At 41.6% G+C, this 21,278-nt stretch overlaps 1 protein-coding gene across 2 annotated transcripts; it reads left to right on the top strand.

Annotated features, from left to right (window-relative positions):
• The first annotated feature begins 3,092 nt into the window (after positions 1–3,092).
• On the top strand, positions 3,093–20,839 carry LOC308084212 (fasciculation and elongation protein zeta-2-like). 2 transcript variants are annotated; one of them, XM_080426752.1, is made up of 9 exons: positions 3,093–3,655; positions 7,916–8,027; positions 8,904–9,023; positions 9,660–9,792; positions 11,710–11,972; positions 14,135–14,215; positions 15,041–15,116; positions 16,438–16,503; positions 19,882–20,839. In XM_080426752.1, exons 1-9 carry the CDS (start codon positions 3,222–3,224, stop codon positions 19,896–19,898), a joined length of 1,302 nt encoding a protein of 433 aa, XP_080282878.1. In that variant the 5' UTR covers positions 3,093–3,221; the 3' UTR covers positions 19,899–20,839. The 2 variants fall into 2 exon arrangements, with proteins under 2 accessions (XP_080282878.1, XP_080282879.1); XM_080426753.1 differs by lacking the exon at positions 14,135–14,215.
• The last annotated feature ends 439 nt before the right edge of the window (positions 20,840–21,278 follow it).

The following is a 21,278-nucleotide window of genomic DNA, read 5'->3' as shown; positions in this document are numbered from 1 at the left end:
TGACCCCCTGGTGGCCTTGATGTTGCGGCTTGTGGCCCCTGGTGACTATTGTCATGGCAGAGCCACATGTGGCCCCTGGTGTGACTATTCTGCTGGCATAGCCCTGAACAGTGTTTGTGCCAAGTTAGGTGCGGATGCGGAGCAACGGTGCTCCTTGCAAGTCTGCATGTTATGTATATCCACCGCCCACCCATTAGGCAGTTTGAATATGTCTCTCTCTCTCTATATATAGAATAATGTGTTTGCTGTCGGGCAGAAACCAACTATGTCAAAAATATTTTTCAGTAAATGAAAAGAAAAAACATGTGTTTAGAACAACCAGCCTCATCAAAGTTGGGTGACTTTATACATTGTCAGATACTTGAATGTGTCCTTATATTATCATCACTTTACCCAAATACAGCTCAAGTGGAGTTAGGAGGTTTTTTGACCATTAATGTGGAGATAGTTGTTTTGTCCATCATTGATTAGAATGACAAGTTGGAGTTTAAGGAGGTTTGACTGACAGTTTGAGGATCCAATGGAGTTTTTGTCTCCGCCAGGCCGAAAGGCATGGCGAGAGAGTATGTTTTCCCCCCTGTCCGTCCGTGTGTCCGTTTGTGTGTCCGTCCGTCCATCTGTCTGTGAACAGCTAATCTCCGGCACCGTTGGCCCGGTCGCAGCGAAACACACACTCCCTGGATGCCAATTCAGAACCTCTGGCCCAAGTTTTTGACATGGGCCTGTTATAGCGCCACCAGGAGGCCGATTTGTGCAAAAATATTTTTTGACAGTACTCCTACAGATTTTGTCCAAAAATCATGCAAATCGGTACACAGTATCTCTGTAGTCATTAAACGAAACAAGTCTTTCAGATTTCTCATATTCCATCCTGATTTGCTAAAAATGTGTGCTCCGTTTTGAACAAAATGCCTCAAATCATGAACACAGCATGCAATTTCCGTGAAATTTTGCACGCACATTCCCATTAGGCAGAGGAAGAACTACCATTTGAACTTTTTCAAATCAGCCTCATGGTGGCGCTATAACAGGCCGATTCGTTTTTTTACCTATAATTGCACCGATCTGTGTAAAACTTTGTATGCACACTCCTTAGAGGTCAAGGAAAAACCTTTGCCCTGCATTTTTCACATCTGCCTTTTATAGCGCCACCAGGAGGCCGACTTATGTAAAACACATTATTTTATACTACTCCTTCCAATTTTATCCAAATTTCACGCAAATCGGTACACATGATATAGTCTATAGTCATGTGATCACGACGGATGTGTTTGATTTTTCATATTCCATACTGTTTGGCTAAGATTGACATCTAAAGTTTGCATTATTGGTTTGTTTTGAACAAAATTCCGCAAATCATGAACGCACCGTCCAATTGCGCTCAAACTTTGCACGCACATTCACACTATGTTGAGGAACAAATGCCACTCTTTTAACATTGGCCTGTTATAGTGCCACCAGAAGTTCTAATTTAGCGAAACACATGTTTTTAACAAAATGCCTCAAATCATAAATGCAGTCAGTGTCCGATTGTCGTGCAAGGCCTAAGAAGAAATGGCACCCTTTTCACGTTGGCCTATTATAGCGCCACCAGGAGGCCACAATAGCCTACCTGACCTGGCGGAGACCTGTGCTCCGAGGAGCACTTTTTCTAGTTTTTTAATACTTTTCATTGGTTCAATATTTGTAAAAACCCACACACAGACGTAAAGGGTGTTAAATAGCGCTGATTTATTAAAGCAAATACAGAGATAGGAGGTTTGCGCCTGACAGCGACAATAGGATGTTTAAATGCAGAGTATAAGTCAGTACCTGTGTTGTCACTAGGGCTGTGAATCCGTGGTCAGGGGGCCAATAGATAATTCCTTGTCACCATTACAAAGTTTAAGTTGACGATTCATTGTCAAACTAATAATTGTGATTAACGATTTAATTGTGTTTTTGGCATTGAACATTGGAACATATGAATACAATTACATTTGTTTTCCCTTTAGGCATCATAATAAAACCCCCAGCATTAAATGACTTAAGTATACAAATAAATTACTGACATATTTAATAATTTTATACATAGCAGAAATAACTGATCTACAAGCTTACAACGCGTTGTAAGCTTGTAGATCTGCTATTTCTGCTATTTGAAAATATGGAAATTTTTCAGCATGGAAACGATTTTGACGATTATGACAAAATAATAGCGATTATCTCAAATAATTGTGATTAGACGATGATGTAATAATTGTGTCAGGCCTAGTTGCCTCTGGTGTTTGTATTTTTATGTTTCTGTTGTCAGACAAACAAACAAACAAACTATAAAAAGTGTAAAATTCAACCCACCCACCACAATCATCATTAGCTTTAGGTAGACAGGCTTTATAAAACAGTGGTTCTCAAACATTTTCTCAAACATTTTCATTCCAAAAATTAAATGAAAAAAAATGAATGCAAATGGGCGGGGCTATCTACTGAGACCCGGGAGGAAACACACGGTCGCCAACAACGACAAGGAGGCTTTTCAAAGCGACAGGCGACAAGTAATGGATGGCTTTAGATCCCATTGTCCGGTCACTGGTGGGACGGTCGGCCTCATGATTGGCTAGTTGGTTGTTTAGGCAACCGCTGTTGTTTTTTTTTCCTCGATAGAAATATCTATTATATTTAGGCTTATATTTAGGCTCTAGACATAAATATGTCTAGAGCGATAGCAGTATGAAAAGCTTGTAGATCACTATTTCCGTCGTAAAACAAAATTATTTTATATATTTATGAAATACTTATAATTTTATGATATACATAAGTATACACATTATAAATACGTTAGTTTTTAAATAAATAAATACGTGTATTTATATTTTACAAGTATCTATAAAATAATGTATTCAAGTACAAAAATTAAGATGAAAAAACAAACAAACAGGTTTACAAAATGCTATTGCCTGGACAACCAACCAACTAGCCAATCACCGCGCGGACCGTCCCTCCCGGGCTATGGGATGTGTGCAGAGCCTGGTGCAGAGTGGCGTGACTGACATTCCATTCCATCCACACAGAGGCACATCATCATCACTCATGAGGAGGAGTAGCGGCTCATAGCGGCTCTCTGGAGGAGGAGGAAGGAGGGAGGGAGGCCGCTGGTCCCATCAACAGTCCAGTCCGCTCCGGGTAGCTCACTGCACGGCCACGGTACGGTGGCTCCACCGTCCACCGTCCAGGCAGCCACCATGGCGTCTCCCCTAGCGCCTTCTTTCCAAGAGGACGAGTGGAACGATATGAGCCGATTCAAACGGCACGGTCCTTCTACTACTGACCGTTGTGACCGTTACTGTGAGTGTGATGACCACCACCGGGATGATGATAATATCATTATGGAACAAGAGTCAGACTACTTCGGCTCCGAACAACAACAACAACAACAACACGGAGTAGAAGTTGTGGTGGACCTAATGGACGTGCTGGACTTGAGCCGTCCGGGGTTCGAGGAGGAGGAGGAGGAGGAGAGGAGAACAACGGACACTTGTCTCAGCATAGAGGAGCTGATGATGATGACCGACCTGGACGTGTGCTTCACTAATGATGAAGATGAAGATGATGAGCTCATCATCAGCACCGCTCCTGTCTGTCTCATCACAGAGGAAACGCTGTTGAAACGAGACCAGTGAGTGTGTGGTGTGTGTGTGTGTGTGTGTGTGTGTGTGTGTGTGGGGGGTGGAAAAAGTACTCACATTTTTTTTTACTTAAGTAAAAGTATCTATACTGCAATGTAGATGTACTCTGTTACAAGTAAAAGTCCAGAATTCAAAATGTTCTTCAGTAAAAGTACAAAAGTATTGGCATCAATATGTACTTAAAGTACCACAAGTAGAGAGTACTCATTATGCAGAATGTCCCATTTCACAAAGTTTTCAAATGTATTAAAATGCTTAAAAATCTTTTGAAAATAGCAGATCTACAAGCTCACAATGCGTGGCATCGTATTGTGAGCTTGTAGATCGGCTATTTTCAAATGGCCGAAATGTATATAGGACTGAAGTGGTTTTGTAATAATAATCAAAATCTACAAAGCTACTAATAGTACTAAAGCTTTCAAATAATCGTAGTGGAGAAAAAGTACAATATTTGCCTCTGAGCTGTACTGGAGTAGAAGTAAAAGTACTCAAAATTGGAAATACAGTTCCAGTAAAGTAAAAATTCCTGAAAAGTGTACTTAAGTACAGTACTTGAGTACATGTACTTAGTTATTTTACACCACTGGGGTGGGTGTGTGTGTGTGTGTGTGTGTGTTTACACTACACGTTGTTCCGTTGTTTATGTGAAACTCAGAGAGTGTACAAATGGGTCCATTCGGTTCCATGTGTACACTCTCTGAGTTGGCCTTTAACAGACCTGGAAGTGTGTACATTTTGTACCCTTTGTACTCTCTCTGAGTTACATTCCCATAAGGGTCCATTTGGTCCCCGACTCCCTGGAACCTCCCCAAGGAGTGGACCCCCGGGGGTCCCAGCCAGGAACGCACTTTGAGAACCACAGTTTTAAATAACTAGGCATATAGTACACAAATATACCACAATGTAGAAAGTTCTTACAGAACCAAATTGAAAAGTATTCATTATGCAGAACAGTCCATTTCAAAATCATAGTGTAGCGACCCCATCAAAAGAGCCGGCCGTTACTTGCTCCTCCAAGTGAGCTATCTCTCTTGGCGTTGCTTGTTACCTGCCGGTCTGCCGAGCTGGAGACCCGTGTTCGATTCCAGCTCACTGTGCGAAACTTTACATTGGTGTCAGAAGTGGTTTAGGACCAGTGGAGCGTGCCCTTGCGTGAGGGACGTGAGGGACTCGGAAGTGAAGTGTGAAGCGCGAGGGCATGCTTCTGAAAGGACGGGGTAGTGTAGCGACCCAGCGAACGACCTGGCCGTAATTTGCTCCTCCAAGAGAGCTAGCTCTCTAATGTAACGTTTCGCGCACCAAGCTGGAATCGAACTCCGGTCTCCAGCTCGGGAGACCGGCAGGTAACAAGCAACGCCAAGAGAGCTAGCTCCACTATTATTGGATCGTAATTAGTAATGCATCAATGTGTTCATCACTTCAAAGCTGCACTATGTAACTTTCCTCTTCTACCCCGGATTTGAACCTGGTTTCCTGCGCAAGTGCTGACATTTTTACCATCGAGATCGAGCTAATAGAGCCTGCCAGCTTGCTCAGGGGATAAATTGAATCTTGACCATCAGGTCAAAATTTGTGTCCGATCCTGTGTCTAGATGAGACATGACCTTTGACACGATCTAAATGTCAATAGAAGAGCAGGGAGACAAAATACAACCACCCCAATTGTATGTTATATCGTATTAACATACTCTACCATACAGATTGGACAAAATTTAAAAAAAGTTACATAGTGCCGCTTTAATCGAAAAAGTAATTGATAGAATAATTGCTAAGAAAATCAAATGTCTAGTTGTCAGCCCTGGTGAAGTGTACCAGGGCTGTGTTGTGTCTGCTAAATGTCTAAATAGTAAATTGTAGTCAGTAGTGTAACACGATCAGCCAGTGGCATCAATGTGGACGTATCAGGTGGCTGGTGTCCATGGCAAGATGCTTCAATTGCAATCAGTGTTGCCATGTCCGCTTATTATAAGCGACTTCTTTTACTGTAACGTTGCTTGTAAATAATATTGGTAGTTGCGGGTTGCGTTGGGCTTGTTTCTAAAGTGTAGTTGCTTATTTGGACTTTTGTAATTATTATTTAAACCAGTGGTTCTCAAATGTTTTCATGTCATGGACCCCCAAATTATTATGTATTTGTCCCCTAACCCCCTCATCTGAAAATGTTTTGCGCCAGGGAGCCCCGTACCAGATTTGTGTTGCTAGAATGTTTAAAAAAATCTCCCAAATATTCCTAATTTTATTTCAAGATTTCTTTTGAAAATAGCAGATCGGCCTATTTTCAAATAGCCGTTTAAAGTGCTCCTGTGGCCCATTGTCGCTTTGTTTGGGCTTGTTTTCATAGACCTGGTTGCTTATTTCTCTAGCAAAACCTGGCAACACTGATGGCAACAGAGGGACATGCTGGTGCTACTTCTCAATGACAACGATCTGGCATCTGAGAGTCTACTCTCTCTGACATACACAGCTAAACCTGTCTATTAGACACCAATGCCAATACTTAAAGGGGTATTTCACTTTAAAACACTTCTGGGGTCATTTGTTAACGTATACTCTGGCTTTTGTGTGTGCACCCCAGACAGATAGTTTCTCATTCAGTGCCACTGGACGTCTAAGACGTAAAAAAAAAAAAAGGTTCAGAACCCAACATATGATGATTTGAAAATGTTCTGCTCCATTCACTCTTTGTTTAACTTCTTACTGAAAAAGGCTGTATCTCGGCTCCTAAGCACTTTTTCTTTACAATGAATTTTGGCTCTGGCACTCCAGAGAGAGCCAAACTGCCAGAAATAAGTCAGGCACTGAAGTTGCTTGATTCAGTAGATATTTGATATTCATTGTATCACCCACTGTACCTTCAAACTCTATTTTAACCATGTTAGACTCATTGAAAAGTGAAAACACACATACTGCGTCATTAACTTGTTATTCATTTTCAAAACTATTAATATAAAAAAATCAGTCACCAGAAGCGAGGACTAAAAATTCTACTTACATACGTACTTATGGGCAGTTAGTTTCCAACACTGAATATTAATATGTAAACAAAAGCAATAGCTGCCTGGCTTCATTAAGGGGTGCCAGACAGTATCAGCAGTGTTTAACATAGCACAAAGCTGAGGCTTTTGTGATTGAATTTATACTTTAAACCTTTTAAATCCTTTAAAAAATCCTCAGATTTAATTGATTCTAATATTGTTGGAGAATATTTTTCTGTTCCTGCAAATTGGCCATCACCACCAATGTGTTTGATACATGCTCACAGTAACAAAATACATTTACTCAGTGGTGGAAAAAGTACTCTTTAGTCTTTACTTTACTTTAGTAAAAGTACCAATACTGCAATATAGAAATACTCTGTTACAAGTAAAATTCCAGAATTCTAAATGTACTTGATTAAAAGTATAAAAGTATTGGCATCAAAATGTACTTAAGTACCAAAAGTAAAAGTACTAAAATGTTTGAAAATAGCAGATCTACAAGCTTGTAGATCGGCTATTTTCAAATAGCCTAGGGCTGAAGTGGTTAATGTATGTTTTATAATATCATAATTAATATCTGAAAAGTAACTAGTAACTAAATATTTCAAATAATTGCAATGGAGTAAAAGTACAATATTTGCCTCTGAAATGTAGTGGAGTAGAAGTAAAAGTATTGGAAATTGGAAATACTCAAGTAAAGTACAAATACCTCAAAATTGTACTTAATTGCAGTACTTAAGTAAATGTACTTAGTTACTTTCCACCACTACTTGCTGCTAGGGGCTTGACTGTATTACTATGTATAGGGGAAACAATAAGTTTCATTCAGGCACCAAGGCAGAACTGCCAGTCAAAGCGAAGACTGGCCAATCACAACGCGTCCTCGATGGACATGCTTGCAGAGACTCTTGGGTAGTGAAGTCAAATACGTTGGCTGCCATGTTATTTGTGTCCAAAGTGGCCACTGATACCCCAAACTACATAGTACTGCTTTAAGCCCTATTTTAAAAAAAAAAAAAAACCTGCCTCTGGACAGTTCAGCTAATCGAAAAAGTAGAATAATCACTAAGAAAATAATCGATAGTTGCAGAAACAATCATTCAGACGTGTATTTATTGTTTATTGTTTAGTAGGATCCCCATTCGTTTTTGCCATGATAAAAGCTAATCCTCGTGGGGTCCGACACAATATTCAAATCACAGATTGGAAATGTTATGTGTGCGTGCCTGGCTCAGTGGCTCTCGTCGTTAACCCCCCCCCCCCCCCCCGCAGACTCTGGAGGGATCTGACCGACAACTTTGGCCGTGTGATGCCGGTGGACTGGAAGCGGTCGCGGGCGCGGGCCCTCCACCTCGCCGCCATGATCAACCAGCCACTGCAACCGGTCAGTTATAAGCCTTGCACTGTATATACGCTCCGTCGTACCACAGTGGCGTGCGTAGAAAATATTAGATCTACAAGCTCACAACGTGTCGCGTCCGCTTGTAGATCTGATATTTTTCACGCGTGACGCGTCCTACCACAGAGCATAAATGAGGCAATACAGTAGCAACCGTGAAACTTCTCTCTCCTCTATTTGTCTCTCTTATTCTCTCTATCTCTATGCCTCTCCTTCCCTCTCTTGTCTCTCTTATTCTCTTTCTCTCTATCTCTATGCCTCTCCTTCCCTTTCTCCTCTCTTTGTCTCATTCTCTTTCTCTCTTTCTATATGCCTCTCCTTCCCTCTCTCCTCTCTTTGTCTCTCTTATTCTCTTTCTCTCTTTCTATATGCCTCTCCTTCCCTCTCTCCTCTCTTTGTCTCTCTTATTCTCTTTCTCTCTTTCTATATGCCTCTCCTTCCCTCTCTCCTCTCTTTGTCTCTCTTATTATCTTTCTCTCTTTCTATATGCCTCTCCTTCCCTCTCTCCGCTCTTTGTCTCCCTTATTCTTCTCTCTGTATCTATATGCCTCTCCTTCCCTCTCTCCTCTCTTCTCTTTGTGTCTTCTTATTCTCTTTCTCTCTATCTATATGCCTCTCTTTCCCTCTCTTTGTCCAAAGAGAGGGGGCTCTCTCCTCTCTCTATCCCCCCCCCCTCTCTCTCTTTCCCTCTCCCCCCTCCCTCTCTCTCTGTGTGCCCTAATTTCTCTGACCCCTGCACCTCAATCTGTGCTGTTCATTTCATATAAATCCAAATCATTGGTTGTGCCAGCAGGACAGCAGGAGGATTTAGTGACATGAACCCCCCCTCCCCTCCCATCCCCTCCCCTCCTGTCCCATCAGAGAGTGCTATGTGAGGAGCTGTTGGATCTGTCAGACGATGAGGAGCTCAGAGAGCAGCTGGACATGCACTCCATCATCGTCTCCTGTCTGAACGACGAGCCCCTCTTCACCGCAGAGCAGGTAACACACACGTTATGTCATATTACCGTTAACATTTTTGTGTTTTGCCAATTACCACTTGCAATACGCTCACTGTGCACCAGTGAGCGTATTGCATGTTTTGAGCATGTTGGGAATCGCTATTTTTTGTTTTTTTGTTTTTTTGTTAACAATATGTATTGGCATTTTTCAATTATATAAAACTGTTAGGCCAATGGTTAAAGGGATAGTTCACCCCCAAAATGACTTTTTTCCCCCTATCGATTACTCATCCCATGGAGACTTTAATTCCTGGATATTTTATTGTTTTTGTCGCATTCCTAAGCCAATCATTTGATGACCAGCAGAGGTTCCGCTTTCTACCGGTCCACTGGTCATCAAATTATTGGCTTAGGAATGCGACTAGAAAAACAAAATGGCATGGGGTAACTAATCCATAGAAAAGTATTTTTTGGGGTGAACTCTCCCTTTTTAAGGTTGCTGCATACTACACCCAATTAGTTCTGATCTGAATGTAAGTCAATGCAATGTTACCAAAAGTTTGCAAAACTAACGTGTGTGTGTGTGTGTGTGTGTGTGTGTGTGATCGTGATAACCCTGTGTGTGTGTTTAATCGTGACAACCGTGTGTGTGTGTGTGTGTGTGCGGGCGCTGTAGGTCATTGAGGAGATAGAGGAGTTGATGCAGGACTCGGTGGAGCAGGATGCAGATCAGAACCGGTCCCAGTCGGACCTCTCTGTGTTCACATTGGACCTGCTCACCTCCAACAACACACACTGCTATGAGGACAGTGAGTGACAGTGTCCACAGGCCTGGCACCAGCATCATAATGTTGCTGTCAGGCAGAAACCTCTTATCTCCATATTTAAACGTTTTGTTTTTTTCCCCCGTAAATTAATGCCCTATTTATCATACTACAGCGTCACACAAAAGCATAAAAAATAGCAGATCCGCAAGCTCGAAACGCGGCGCGAAGGGACTCGTTTTGAGCTTGTATATCTGCTATTTTTTATGCTTTTGAATTAGATTTTGAATCCTGAAAAGTAACAGTTTTGGACGTTTCCACCCGACAGAGATGATATTGTAGTTGACCATTAATTGTCATACGTAACAACAAATAATTGTGATAAACGATTGAACCTTTTTCTGTCTATTTGGTCTGTGTCTCAGAGGAGGGCTGTGGACAGTTCAGAATCCTGCCTACCAATGACATCATTGTGTTGTAAGCTTACAATGTGTTGTAAGCCTGCCTTGTCACTATTTAAAACGTTATTTGTCACATCTTCAGTGGTGGATAGTAACTAAGTACATTTATACTTTTACTTTTACTTTACTGAAGTATTTCCAATTTTCAACAATTTTACTTCTACTCAACTACATCTCAGAGACAAATGTTGTACTTTTACTCCATTACAATTATTCAAAAACTTTAGTTACTAGTTACTTTGTAGATTGTGATTGTTATTACAAAACAAACATTAACCCCCCTATACATACTTTGGCTATTTGAAAATAGACGATCTACAAGCTCACAACGCGTCGTGAGCTTGTAGATCTGCTATTTTCAAATGATTTTTATACATTTGAAACCTGTGAAATGGGACATTCTGCATAATGAGTACTTTTACTTTTGGAACTTTAAGTACACTACATTTTGATACCAATATGTTCGTACTTCTACTCAAGTAAATTTAGAATTCCTTATTTTTACTTTGTTACTACATTTACTTTTACTTAAAGGGATATTTCACTTTCAAAAAGAAAATTGGTCATTTTATCATCTATTCAGGCTTTTGTCAGCCCCTCAGACAGTTTTTAAGTTGCTTGATTCAGTATTTAGATTTTATTTGATATTCACTTTATCAGACACGTCCCCTTCCTATACAAACCCACTACTCCATTTTTAACATGTTAGATTAATCGAAAACACCCATCCTTGGTTCTGGTGACTCATCCTGCCCTCCTAATACGTGAGGGGGCCGTGTTTTTTTGGGAAAGAGAGGCATATTTATTTTATTTAATCTTTTTATTGTATTTCATTTTTTTCATTTTCCAAAAAAAAATATATATATTGAAAAAAGTAATTGAAAAAACACGGCCTCCTCACGTATTAGGAGGGCAGTATGAATCACCAGAATCAAGGACGGGTGTTTCTGATTAATCAAACATGGAGTTTGAAGTTACAATGGGTTTGCATAGGAAGGGAGCGTGTCTGATAAAATGAATATCAAATATCTAAATACTGAATCAAGCAACTTAAAAACTGTCTGGGGTGCTCCCAAAAGCCTGAGTAGACGATAAAAAAAACTTTTTTTGAAAGTGTAATATCCCTTTAAGTAAAAGATTGTAGTACTATTCCCACCTTACATATCTGTCCTGTGAAATGTTTGTTTACAAAGCCAAAAGGCAAACAGAAACCTATGTTCCAGTGCTCAATGCCAAAAGCACAATTATATCGTTAATCGCAATTATTTGTGTGACACTAAATCATCGAGTAAAATGACATGATCGTGACAAACCTGTGTGTGTGTGTGTGTGTGTGTGTGTGTGTGTGTGTGTGTGTGTGTGTGTGTGTGTGTGTGTGTGTGTGTGTGTGTGTGTGTGTGTGTGTGTGTGTGTGTGTGTGTGTGTGTGTGTGTGTGTGTGTGTGTGTGTGTGTGTGTGTGTGTGTGTGTGTGTGTGTGTGTGTGTGTGTGTGTCTAACCAGGGCTGAGGGCCATGAGCTTGGCGGAGCTCAACGAGCACCTGGAGGAGGTGGACTCGGCCATCAGGAGGTTCTCTGAGGAGCTGATAGGACAGCTGGCCCTGCGGGACGAGCTGGACTTTGAGAAGGAGGTGAAGGAGGCCTTCATCTCCGTCCTCATCGCCGTGCAGAACAGACAGAAGGAGCTCAGGGAGCTGCAGAAGAGGCAGAAGAAGATGAAGAGCGGGGCGGAGCGCACGGAAAGAGACGCGCACACGCTGGGATCAGTCAGTACCGCTTTGCTTTTTAAAGGAACACTTCGCCCCTTTTTTCAACCTTATCTTCATGTAATTGGCTCTGTGCATAATAACCGTAGTCCCAGGTTTCCGGAAAGGTGGCATAGCCGTTTTCTGTTCCACTTTGGTTTTAACCATTTGAACCCCAGCATACTGCACATATTCTGGGTGGAACGTTAGCCAAAAAAGACATTTTTGGCGAAGAGATTTAGTGTAGACGGGAAAAGGCGGTTCACAGTACTACACAGAGTAAGTAGACAGAAATGGTGTCATCTTGGGGCGTCCGCTGGCCTAGCGGTCCAGGCGTATACCACATATGCTGGTAAACCGGCTTGACAGCTTGTCGCGGGTTCGACTCCCGATCCCGACGACCTTTGCTGTATGTCACCTCCCCATTTCCTGTCAGCCTACTATCCTATCAATAAAGGCAGAAAAAGCCCCAAAAATATATTAAAAAAATAAATGGTGCCATCTTATACTGAGCATTAGTGAGGACCAATTATATGAGCAGGGCCGGATTTAGTAATTATGGGGCTCCAAACAAAGCTCAACTTTGAGGTGTCCCCCCCGAACAAACCCTACAAACAAACCCTCCTCCAGCAATCTGGGACCTACAGTTGCAGCACTAATTCACATTACATTTGTTCTTGATGGCTTTACAACCCTTTAAAAAAAATATTTCCTGCTACACTGATCCAAGAATCTTGGTTTATTCTTTATATTCCTGTCTGTTCCTGCACGCAGTGGTGGAATAAGTACTCTTTTGATCTTAAGTAAAAGTAGCAATACCACCGTGTACACATACTTTGTTACAAGGAAAAGGCCTGCATTCAAAACGTTATTAAGTTAAAATAGCATTCTAATCTACTTAAAGTAAAAGTACTTATTATGCAGAATACCCATTTCAGAATCATATATGTTACAGGTAGATTGGCATTCCAGGTAGATTGGAAAATAAGCGCTTGTTTTCACCGCCCGTCCGCCCCCCAGGCAATTCTGTAGAACCAACGCCAGAGGGCAATGCAAGCCACACATGAGTCCCACACACGCACGCATGCACACGCGCACAAACGAGCACACACGCATACGCGCACATGCACGCGCGCGCACACACACCCGCGAACAAGGGGGCGAGCCTGAGGAGGCGGGGCTGGTGGGCTATGTTAGTGCAGTGAGTGGCAGTTGGGGCAAACCATAGCGGGGCAAACGCAGTCCCCACAACATCATTTACGATTCTGTGCCTATCGGTACATTACTCGGACGGCGCTTAGTCGACTAGGAGACCATCGGCCGGTCGTCGCGGGCACTCGCGCCTGGAGGCGCTCGGGCGCGACTCCTTGGCCTCAAGGTCTCCTGAGTCGGCGCGCCTCCGTCATGGTCCAAAACTATACTTTATCGGCGAAAAAAAATAGTCCGCGGTTGTTTGAAAAAGTAATGTCCCGAGCGGGAGTCAAACCCAGACTCCCAGTGATAGTGGATGGGGAGTCCAATGATTATCGAAGTGCGCCACTGAGGCCAGTATGTATGTATATTCATGTTGTCGTTCTCGTCGTCCTCGCATCGCATTCGCAGCCCCGCCCCGAGCCTAAAAACAAGCGCTCCACTTCCAATCTACCTGGAATGCCAATCTACCTGTGACATATACACTACATCATGTTATTGGACTATAATTATTGATCATTAAACGCTTATGCCCTATTTTAATACCTTTTATTCGAAAATGTAATTAATTTGGAATAATCTAAATCTTCTAAGTAGCTAGTAACTAAAGCTGTCAAACTAAAGGGAGTAAAAAGTACATTTATTTGCCTGTGAAGGTACAGTTGCTCTCCACCACACCGACGTCGGCGGAGGTAAGTGTTGGAAAGCGTCTGTTGCCGAAAATCCGTTGTTGAATGGGCGGTGGGTACACTGTCCTGTCGGGTCGCAAGTTGTAGGATAGCAGCGTGCTTGTCGTTGAAAAAGACATCAAGCCATAGGCTATTTTTAGCACCATAGTAGCCGTCTGTCGGTGCATTCAGTACAGTACTTAAGTAAATGTACTTAGTTACTTTCCACCACTGGTTACTTTTCACCACTGCCTGCACGTTTCCACTTTGCTGTTATCTCACTCCTTATTCTTGCTGTCCTCCTTATTTCCTGTGTCTCTTCAGCGTTTCAGCGTGGAGGGGTTCTCCGCCGCAATTCAAAATGGCTTCCGGCAAACTTTTGGGAGTGGGGCAAATGAACGACAGGTTACTTCTCCTTTCTCTTTTTCTTCCGTCTGACTAACCCAGTGTTCTCAAGCCTTTTTCATGTCAAGGACCCCCATGTTGATCTATTTGGCTGCAGACCCCCATCTGAAAATGATGTTGTTCCAGGGACCCCCATACTAGATGTTGTTGGTGTTAAGATGTCAAATTTGTTCAAGATTGAAAATAGCAGATCTGTAGATCGGCTATTTTCAAATTGCCGATGTATATAGGGTTAAACTGATTTTAATGACCCCCTGGAACCCCCTCAAGGACCGCTGGGGGTCCCCGGACCCCACTTTGAGAACTACTGCTCTAACCATCGTACTACAAAATATCCAACCATTGTAACCACTTCTCATATCTACAATGCGCTGTATATAAAGGTGCTGTATGTGATAGTGTATGAGTTCTCTCTGCTGATTGGACTCAGCTGTATCCTGACCTGAAATTATATTTTCTGTTTACTAAAGAGCTGGAGAGACAGGGAGACCCCTGTTACTGAACAAACTCTATATCAATGATTACTAGGGGAATATAGAGCTATTTAACACTTATTTTAACAAACAAAAACAAAAATAAATCACTTACTGCAATGCATCCCCTTAACCACATGAACCCTTGCATAAACCTTTAGCGAAAATAGTCTATCTACAAGCTCACAGCGCGCCCCCAACGCGGCGCCTTGTGAACTTCTAGATCGGCTATTTTCAACAAAGAGATTGGGCGTAGAAGGAGAAAAGGAGCGGACTAGTTTAGAGCCCTGGGGGGACCCCAGTGTAAAAAAAAGAAGAAAGAAAATTAACTCCTTGTTGTGTTGTGTCTCAGTATCTGACGACGGTCATCCCCTACGAGAAGAAAGCAGGAGCTCCATCCATACAAGACCTCCAGGTTCTCACCCAGAGTGAGTCTCCTCTATCCATCAGCTGATTTCTGTATGCATGGATGATTCAAGCTCTCAGTCCCACGACTGATTTCAATCTTTTTGTTTTTTAAGTAATGAGTATTAGAATGAGTCAAGCTAGCAATAGAATAACATATTCGGAAGCATCCTCCATAAAACCCTAATTGAATGGTCTCTGATATTTCATAAAAGCAAAGGTTAAAGCCTCAATCTGCAATTTCTTCAACTGGTTATTTTTCAACTGGTCATTTCTTTCTACATCTGTGTCTCAGAGGAGGGCTGTGGACACTTCAAAAACCTGCCTGCCAGTGACATCATCGTTACTAGGCAGGTAAAAAATGTTTTTGCCACATGGTTGAGCCCCTTGAGTACCTCGGGGCTCTATGCTAGTGTGTTTTTTGTTATTGTGGGGAAAGCTTTCGCTGAAAATAGCCGATCGACAAGCTCACAACGTGTCGCAGCGCGACGCGTTGTGAGCTTGGCGATCTGCTGTTTTCTGCAAAAGCCTTCCCCACGATAAGGAGGATGTGGTTTACATGGTTAAACAAGATTTCACTGTTTTTATTTAGATTTTTATTAACGTGAGAACGATGGCTTTCATTATAGCATTTGAACTTTCCAGGAATAGAAAGCCTGCAGTTTCTATCGCTGTAGCTTGGATTCCTCATCGATGATGTCACTGGTAGGCAGGTTTCTGAACTGTCCACAGCCCTCCTCTGAGAATAGACTAAAATCATATTTGAACTCTTTGACTGCCAATGACAAGATTTCTCGTCATATTTTGCAATGGCTCACACCGCCAATGACGAGAATGACGGGATTTTGTGTTTTCAGTTGTTTTACGATAGAGGGCGCTCTTCCGCAGCCTGTGAATGATCCCAGGATCACCCAAGAAGAATACACCCAGAAATCACGTGATCGTTCAGTGTTTATAGGATTTATAAAAGTCAAATTTTCTTTGCTTTCTGATGTTTTTGGCGAAAACAAGCCACATTCAACTGCCCATAACTATGGAATGGATTATCCCGACGGCACGCTTCCCCCCCCCCCCCGATTCTCCGAGATCCCTGTACGTGTAATGAGGCGATCGCCGGGTGTGGGTCGCTGGGAAAAATAATATTCTATGATTTTTCGACGGTTAGTAAAAACGCTCGGAATAGCAGGCAGTGGCTTGACACTTTTCTGAAAAACTCTGGCAGTTAAAGAGATAATGAGGGGTAGTGAGGACCAATTATATGAAGATACATGAAGGTTGAAAATGGGTGAAGTCGTCCTTTAACAGAGTAGACCTGTACTCAGCAAACCTTCTGTTGTGTTTCAGTTCTACAGGCGATGCTGGAGGACAGTGACAAGGTTCCCAGCCTCTTAACAGACTACATTCTCAAAGGTGAATCCAGCAATGCAGCACATCCATAATGCATATATCAACAAATCAGCTGTCACTTAAAGTAACTAAGTAGATGTACTCAAGTACTGTACTTAAAGGGATACTTCACTTTCGGGCCGGGGAAACATTTAAAAAATATATAAAAAATAAATGAAAAAAGTTATGGAAAATTCATGGCCCCCTCACGCATTAGAGTGTCCTACTAATGCGTGAGGGGGCCATGAATTTTCCATAACTTTTTTCATTTATTTTTAATATATTTTTTAAATGTTTCCCCGGCCCTAAAGTGAAGTATCCCTTTAAGTACACTTTTGAGGTATTTTTTACTTTACTGGAGTATTTCCAATTTTCTATACTTTTACTTCTACTCCACTACATCTCAGAGGCAAATATTTTACTTTTACTCCACTACAATTATTTGAAAACTTGAGTTACGTTAGTAGATTTTGATTATTATTACAAAACATACATTACCCACTTCAGCCCTGACTTCGGCCATTTGAAAATAGACGATCTACAAGCCCACAATGCGTCGCGATACGATGCATTGTGAGCTTGTAGATCTGCTATTTTCAAAAGATTTTTATACATTTGAAAACTGCATAATGAGTACTTTTACTTTTGGTACTTAAAGTACATTTTGATACCAATACTTTTGTACTTTTACTCAAGTACAATTCCGGACTTTTACTTGTAACAGAGTATTTCTACATTGTAGTATTGATATATTTAAAAAAAAAAGTAAAGTAAAGAATTTGAGTACTTTTTCCACCACTGCTTATGACTCTTTTGAACTACAAAGGGTTAACGCAGAGCCTTCCATGACCTGAAACTCTGACTTTCTGAGATGTTTTTTGTTTACGTGACCGTTATAGTCTCGCGTAGCCAGACAACTATTCCACAATCTCTGAATGCTATACAGAGTCTGGAACTACACCTCCCGAAAGCCGAGAAAGGAAGCTGTCTGTCATCTGTTCGGCATTTCCGTTCACAAAACCATATTTTAACTCTATAACTGCCAAAGACGTTTATAAACGTCTTTGAGAAATTAGCTGTTGCCTGCCAAAGACGTTTAAAAACGTCATGAAAAAATAAAAAAAATAAAAATTCTAAAAAGATTCTCTAATTATTTAGTATTGACACCTTTTCGATATTCCAAACGAATAAGGAGATAACAATTTCCAAAGATTTGCTGCTCCATCCACTTCAATGTTAAAATTGAAACGGACAAACAATTCACAATGTTTTTTGGTTTGAAACCACTGGTTTTGAGCTATTTTCAAACATCAAACAACACATGACAACAAGGTCAAATTGACCTCGTTGACATTTGTGAAACCACACCTGAATCTCATCTGTGATTAGAAATTTTCTGGGGATCAATCATACTTGAGAAAAATATTTTGTGGCTATGCGAAAAGGTACCAAAATCGGTCAAAACCCTGGCAGAGGCTACAGACTGTTCTGAAAAAACTCTGGCAGGGTAAGAGTTAAGATATGTTTAAAACATATTTTTGAATTCCCATTTCTGCTAAGCAGCAAGCTATGTATGCTTCGACTATTTATATTTACAGTAGGAAAGATTTCACGTCTGCAAAGACGAACTGGAAGTGGTGGGTGGGGGCATCCGCTTTACCCCCGGATAACTTTCAGAGCTTCCGTTGCTCCACACCATACATGGGCAACTGGCGGCCTGGGGGCCACATGCGGCCCCCACCTTCACTTAATGCGGCCCGCAGGTTAATATCGGAATACTGATATATTATTGATTTCAGCTGTTACAATTCCAAACATGCAAACATGACCCGCTTTAATTACTTCAGTCTATATTAGTAGCTTAATGACTAGTATTAAAATTCTATTGTCTTTTAACTCTTTTTTTTATGTCCAATGCATTTGTATTTAAGTTCATAAAGTTAACATAAGTATAACTAAATGCATTTGAAATTAAATACAAATTTTATTTTTCAGTATTCCAATTACAAAATTGCAACAAAAAAAAATCTGTATTCCAATTCAAAGATAGCAAAAATAGCAGATCTACAAGCTCAAAACGCGTCGCAGTGCGACATAGAATGTCGAACATAGAATGGCGAAAAAAGTAAAAATACGGAGAGACGGTATATGCAATGTGGCCCTCTGGAGTGAGTGTGGAAATATAGTGTCCCTCTCCATCATCAAAGTTGCCAAACCCTGCTCCAGACTGTATGACGGAAGCATTTGAAAATTGTGGGAGGCAACAGTCTGGCTCTCGAGACTATGTCCGTCATAACCAGGACCACCCCAATGGGAGGTACAAACAGTTAATTAAAAAAGCCAATCTAAAAGCTCACAACGTACACAACAACGCAATGCATTGTGAGCTTGTAGATCTGCTATCTTCACTATTTTTGAAACATTTCGAAAGTACAGTACACGTTCTGAGTACGTTGTACGGCACAACGCGGTTCACTTAGTTCCTGTAGTGGAAAAGAGCCATAATTTGTCCCAGTCTTATGATCGGACCGTAACCACTTTGGCCCCCTTCCTTTTTACCCCTCTACATAAAATCTCTTTTCTTGAAAACAGAGCTTGTAGAGCTGCTATTTTTGCCAAATGTCTGACTTTTTTCGGCAGATGTTCGTCCTATTATAATGACATGCCCCATGGACACTTAAGGTTCTAGTGGTTGGTTAATATGGCTTCACATCAAACAGAAAGTCTACCATCCCACCCACATTTCATTAATTAATTAATTTCCATTCCAATGTCTCACTGCTTTGCGCTCACTAGCTCTGCTGTAAGAGCAGCGGATGGATGCAGAGGTTTGTGACACATTGCCGGTATGATTCTGGCGCCCCCTCCTGGCCAGAGGCCACTGAGTCCTCATGCAGTATTTTCCTGGCCTGTTCCCTTTTTCACTTACTTCCTTGCTTCCTTGTTTCCTTCACAGTACCTTCACAGTGTAGGGCATGGTAGTCTGTGTGTCCCAAGACTACTAATGACTCACTTGTCACCCAGTGATTCATTCCACATTCCACAGTTAAAGTAGACAGTTATTGCACTAAAATCTATCTAACTTCACTCATTTCAGTACAGTGGTGATGCACTACATTGACGTTTTCCTGAATGGTCTTCCCTTAACGCTAACTAGCATCAACTACTCTGCCTGTAATCTCTTGTCCAGTATTTCTCCCCCAATCTGCTTCTCAAGTTGTATGTGTGATTGTGTGCAGCTCTCACGGCCTGTTTTGATTGCAGTCGATCCAGATGCTAAATAATAGAAATTGATTTTATGCTAGATTCTTTTCTGTCTAGTTTTTTTTATAACCTACTACGTAGCTCTGAATCAGTCGCAGCGCTCAGCTCTGCTAATGCTCCTGTTGTGTTTGCTGCCAGTGGTCTGCCCAAGGTGAAAGCGTGTGATGATGCTGATTCCCACATGATGAGAGAGACTTCAGGAATGAGGAGACCGTCTTCCATGGCAGCAGCCAAGATGAAAAGGACTCAGAGGCGTCATTTCAGAGAGAAAAAAGTGATCACTTAAGCCCTATTTAAAAGAAAATTAAAATCTGCATAAAAGAACAGAATTTTAGGTTAAATGTGAACACTAATTAGGGTGTCACTTACTCTGGGACCCAATAGCCTGGAATCCAGACTGATTCGCTCCGTTCAGCTGACTTTTTTTTCCGCCTCGCTTGTCAGTCTGGCCGTGTGCTACGTAGGCGCGTCATTGCTGATTGGATAGTGCTCAACGAATCACAGTAAGAAGGGAGGTGGTTTGAATTTTACTTTGGAAGTCTCTGGTCACGCCCCGCCCACAGACCAATCAGAATCCTCGGCGCCTGGGTGTCCGAGACCCCGCCCCTTTCACATAGGAAGCTTGACAATGTCTGGGTTCCAGGCTAGGACCCCAAATGACGCCACTGAAAGGACTAACTTGTATTGTCTTCTCTTCAGGCATAAGCACACTTTATGTATTTCTTTGGATGTGTGGTTTTACCTCAACATGCTCCTTTGTTGTTGTTCTATACCTCATTTGGTTTGATATGGTTTTGTGTCGAACGCGGTGATTGTGCAGACCTTAGCGTAGTCGCCGACCTGTTGTGTTTTGAAATGTTCCCATTGTTGCAGTGTTCATTATCCTTCAAGCAGAAAAAAAGGGAAATGCTTTAAGAAATGTAATTTGTGAGCCTTTTTCACTGGATACAAGTTATAGCAAAGGTATAACTTAATTATGATAATGATAATAATAACTTTAATAAATAACCCAGGAGGGTTATAGTTCATATGGCAAACCCATCCCTTAAGTCTTAAAGGGATAGTTCACCGCCAAAATGACTTTTTTTTCTATCGATTAGTCACCCCATGGAGACTTGAATTCATGGATATTTTTTGGAAGCCAATAATTTTTTGACCGGCAGCGGTTCCGGTAGGAGACACAAAGAGTCTCCTTTGTGTCTCCTACCGGAACCGCTGCCTACCGGTCCGCTGGTCATCAAATTATTGGCTTAGGAATGTGACAAAAAAAATATATATCCATGAATTCAAGTCTCCATGGGGTGATTAAAGATTTGTTTTGGGTGAACTATCCCTTTAAGCCCTTATATTTCGGCTACTCGAAGAAGACGAAGCCGATCTACAAGCTCAAAACTCGTTGCATGGCAGTAAGGCTTTTTAACAGTATATAAAGTCATTATTCCACTGGAGGCTGACATTGTGCATAAAATGTCTGCTTAATCAAGAGGCTTTAAAACCAAGCGGTTGCAGTAAGAAATGGGTAAAAAGCTGTATTT

This window comes from Gymnoscopelus braueri (genome assembly GCF_963280865.1).
Source record: "Gymnoscopelus braueri genome assembly, chromosome: 4".
In the NCBI taxonomy this organism is placed as follows: domain Eukaryota; kingdom Metazoa; phylum Chordata; class Actinopteri; order Myctophiformes; family Myctophidae; genus Gymnoscopelus; species Gymnoscopelus braueri.
The sequence above is the reverse complement of the archived record's forward strand: the minus strand, read 5'-3'. Positions and strand labels throughout refer to the sequence as shown.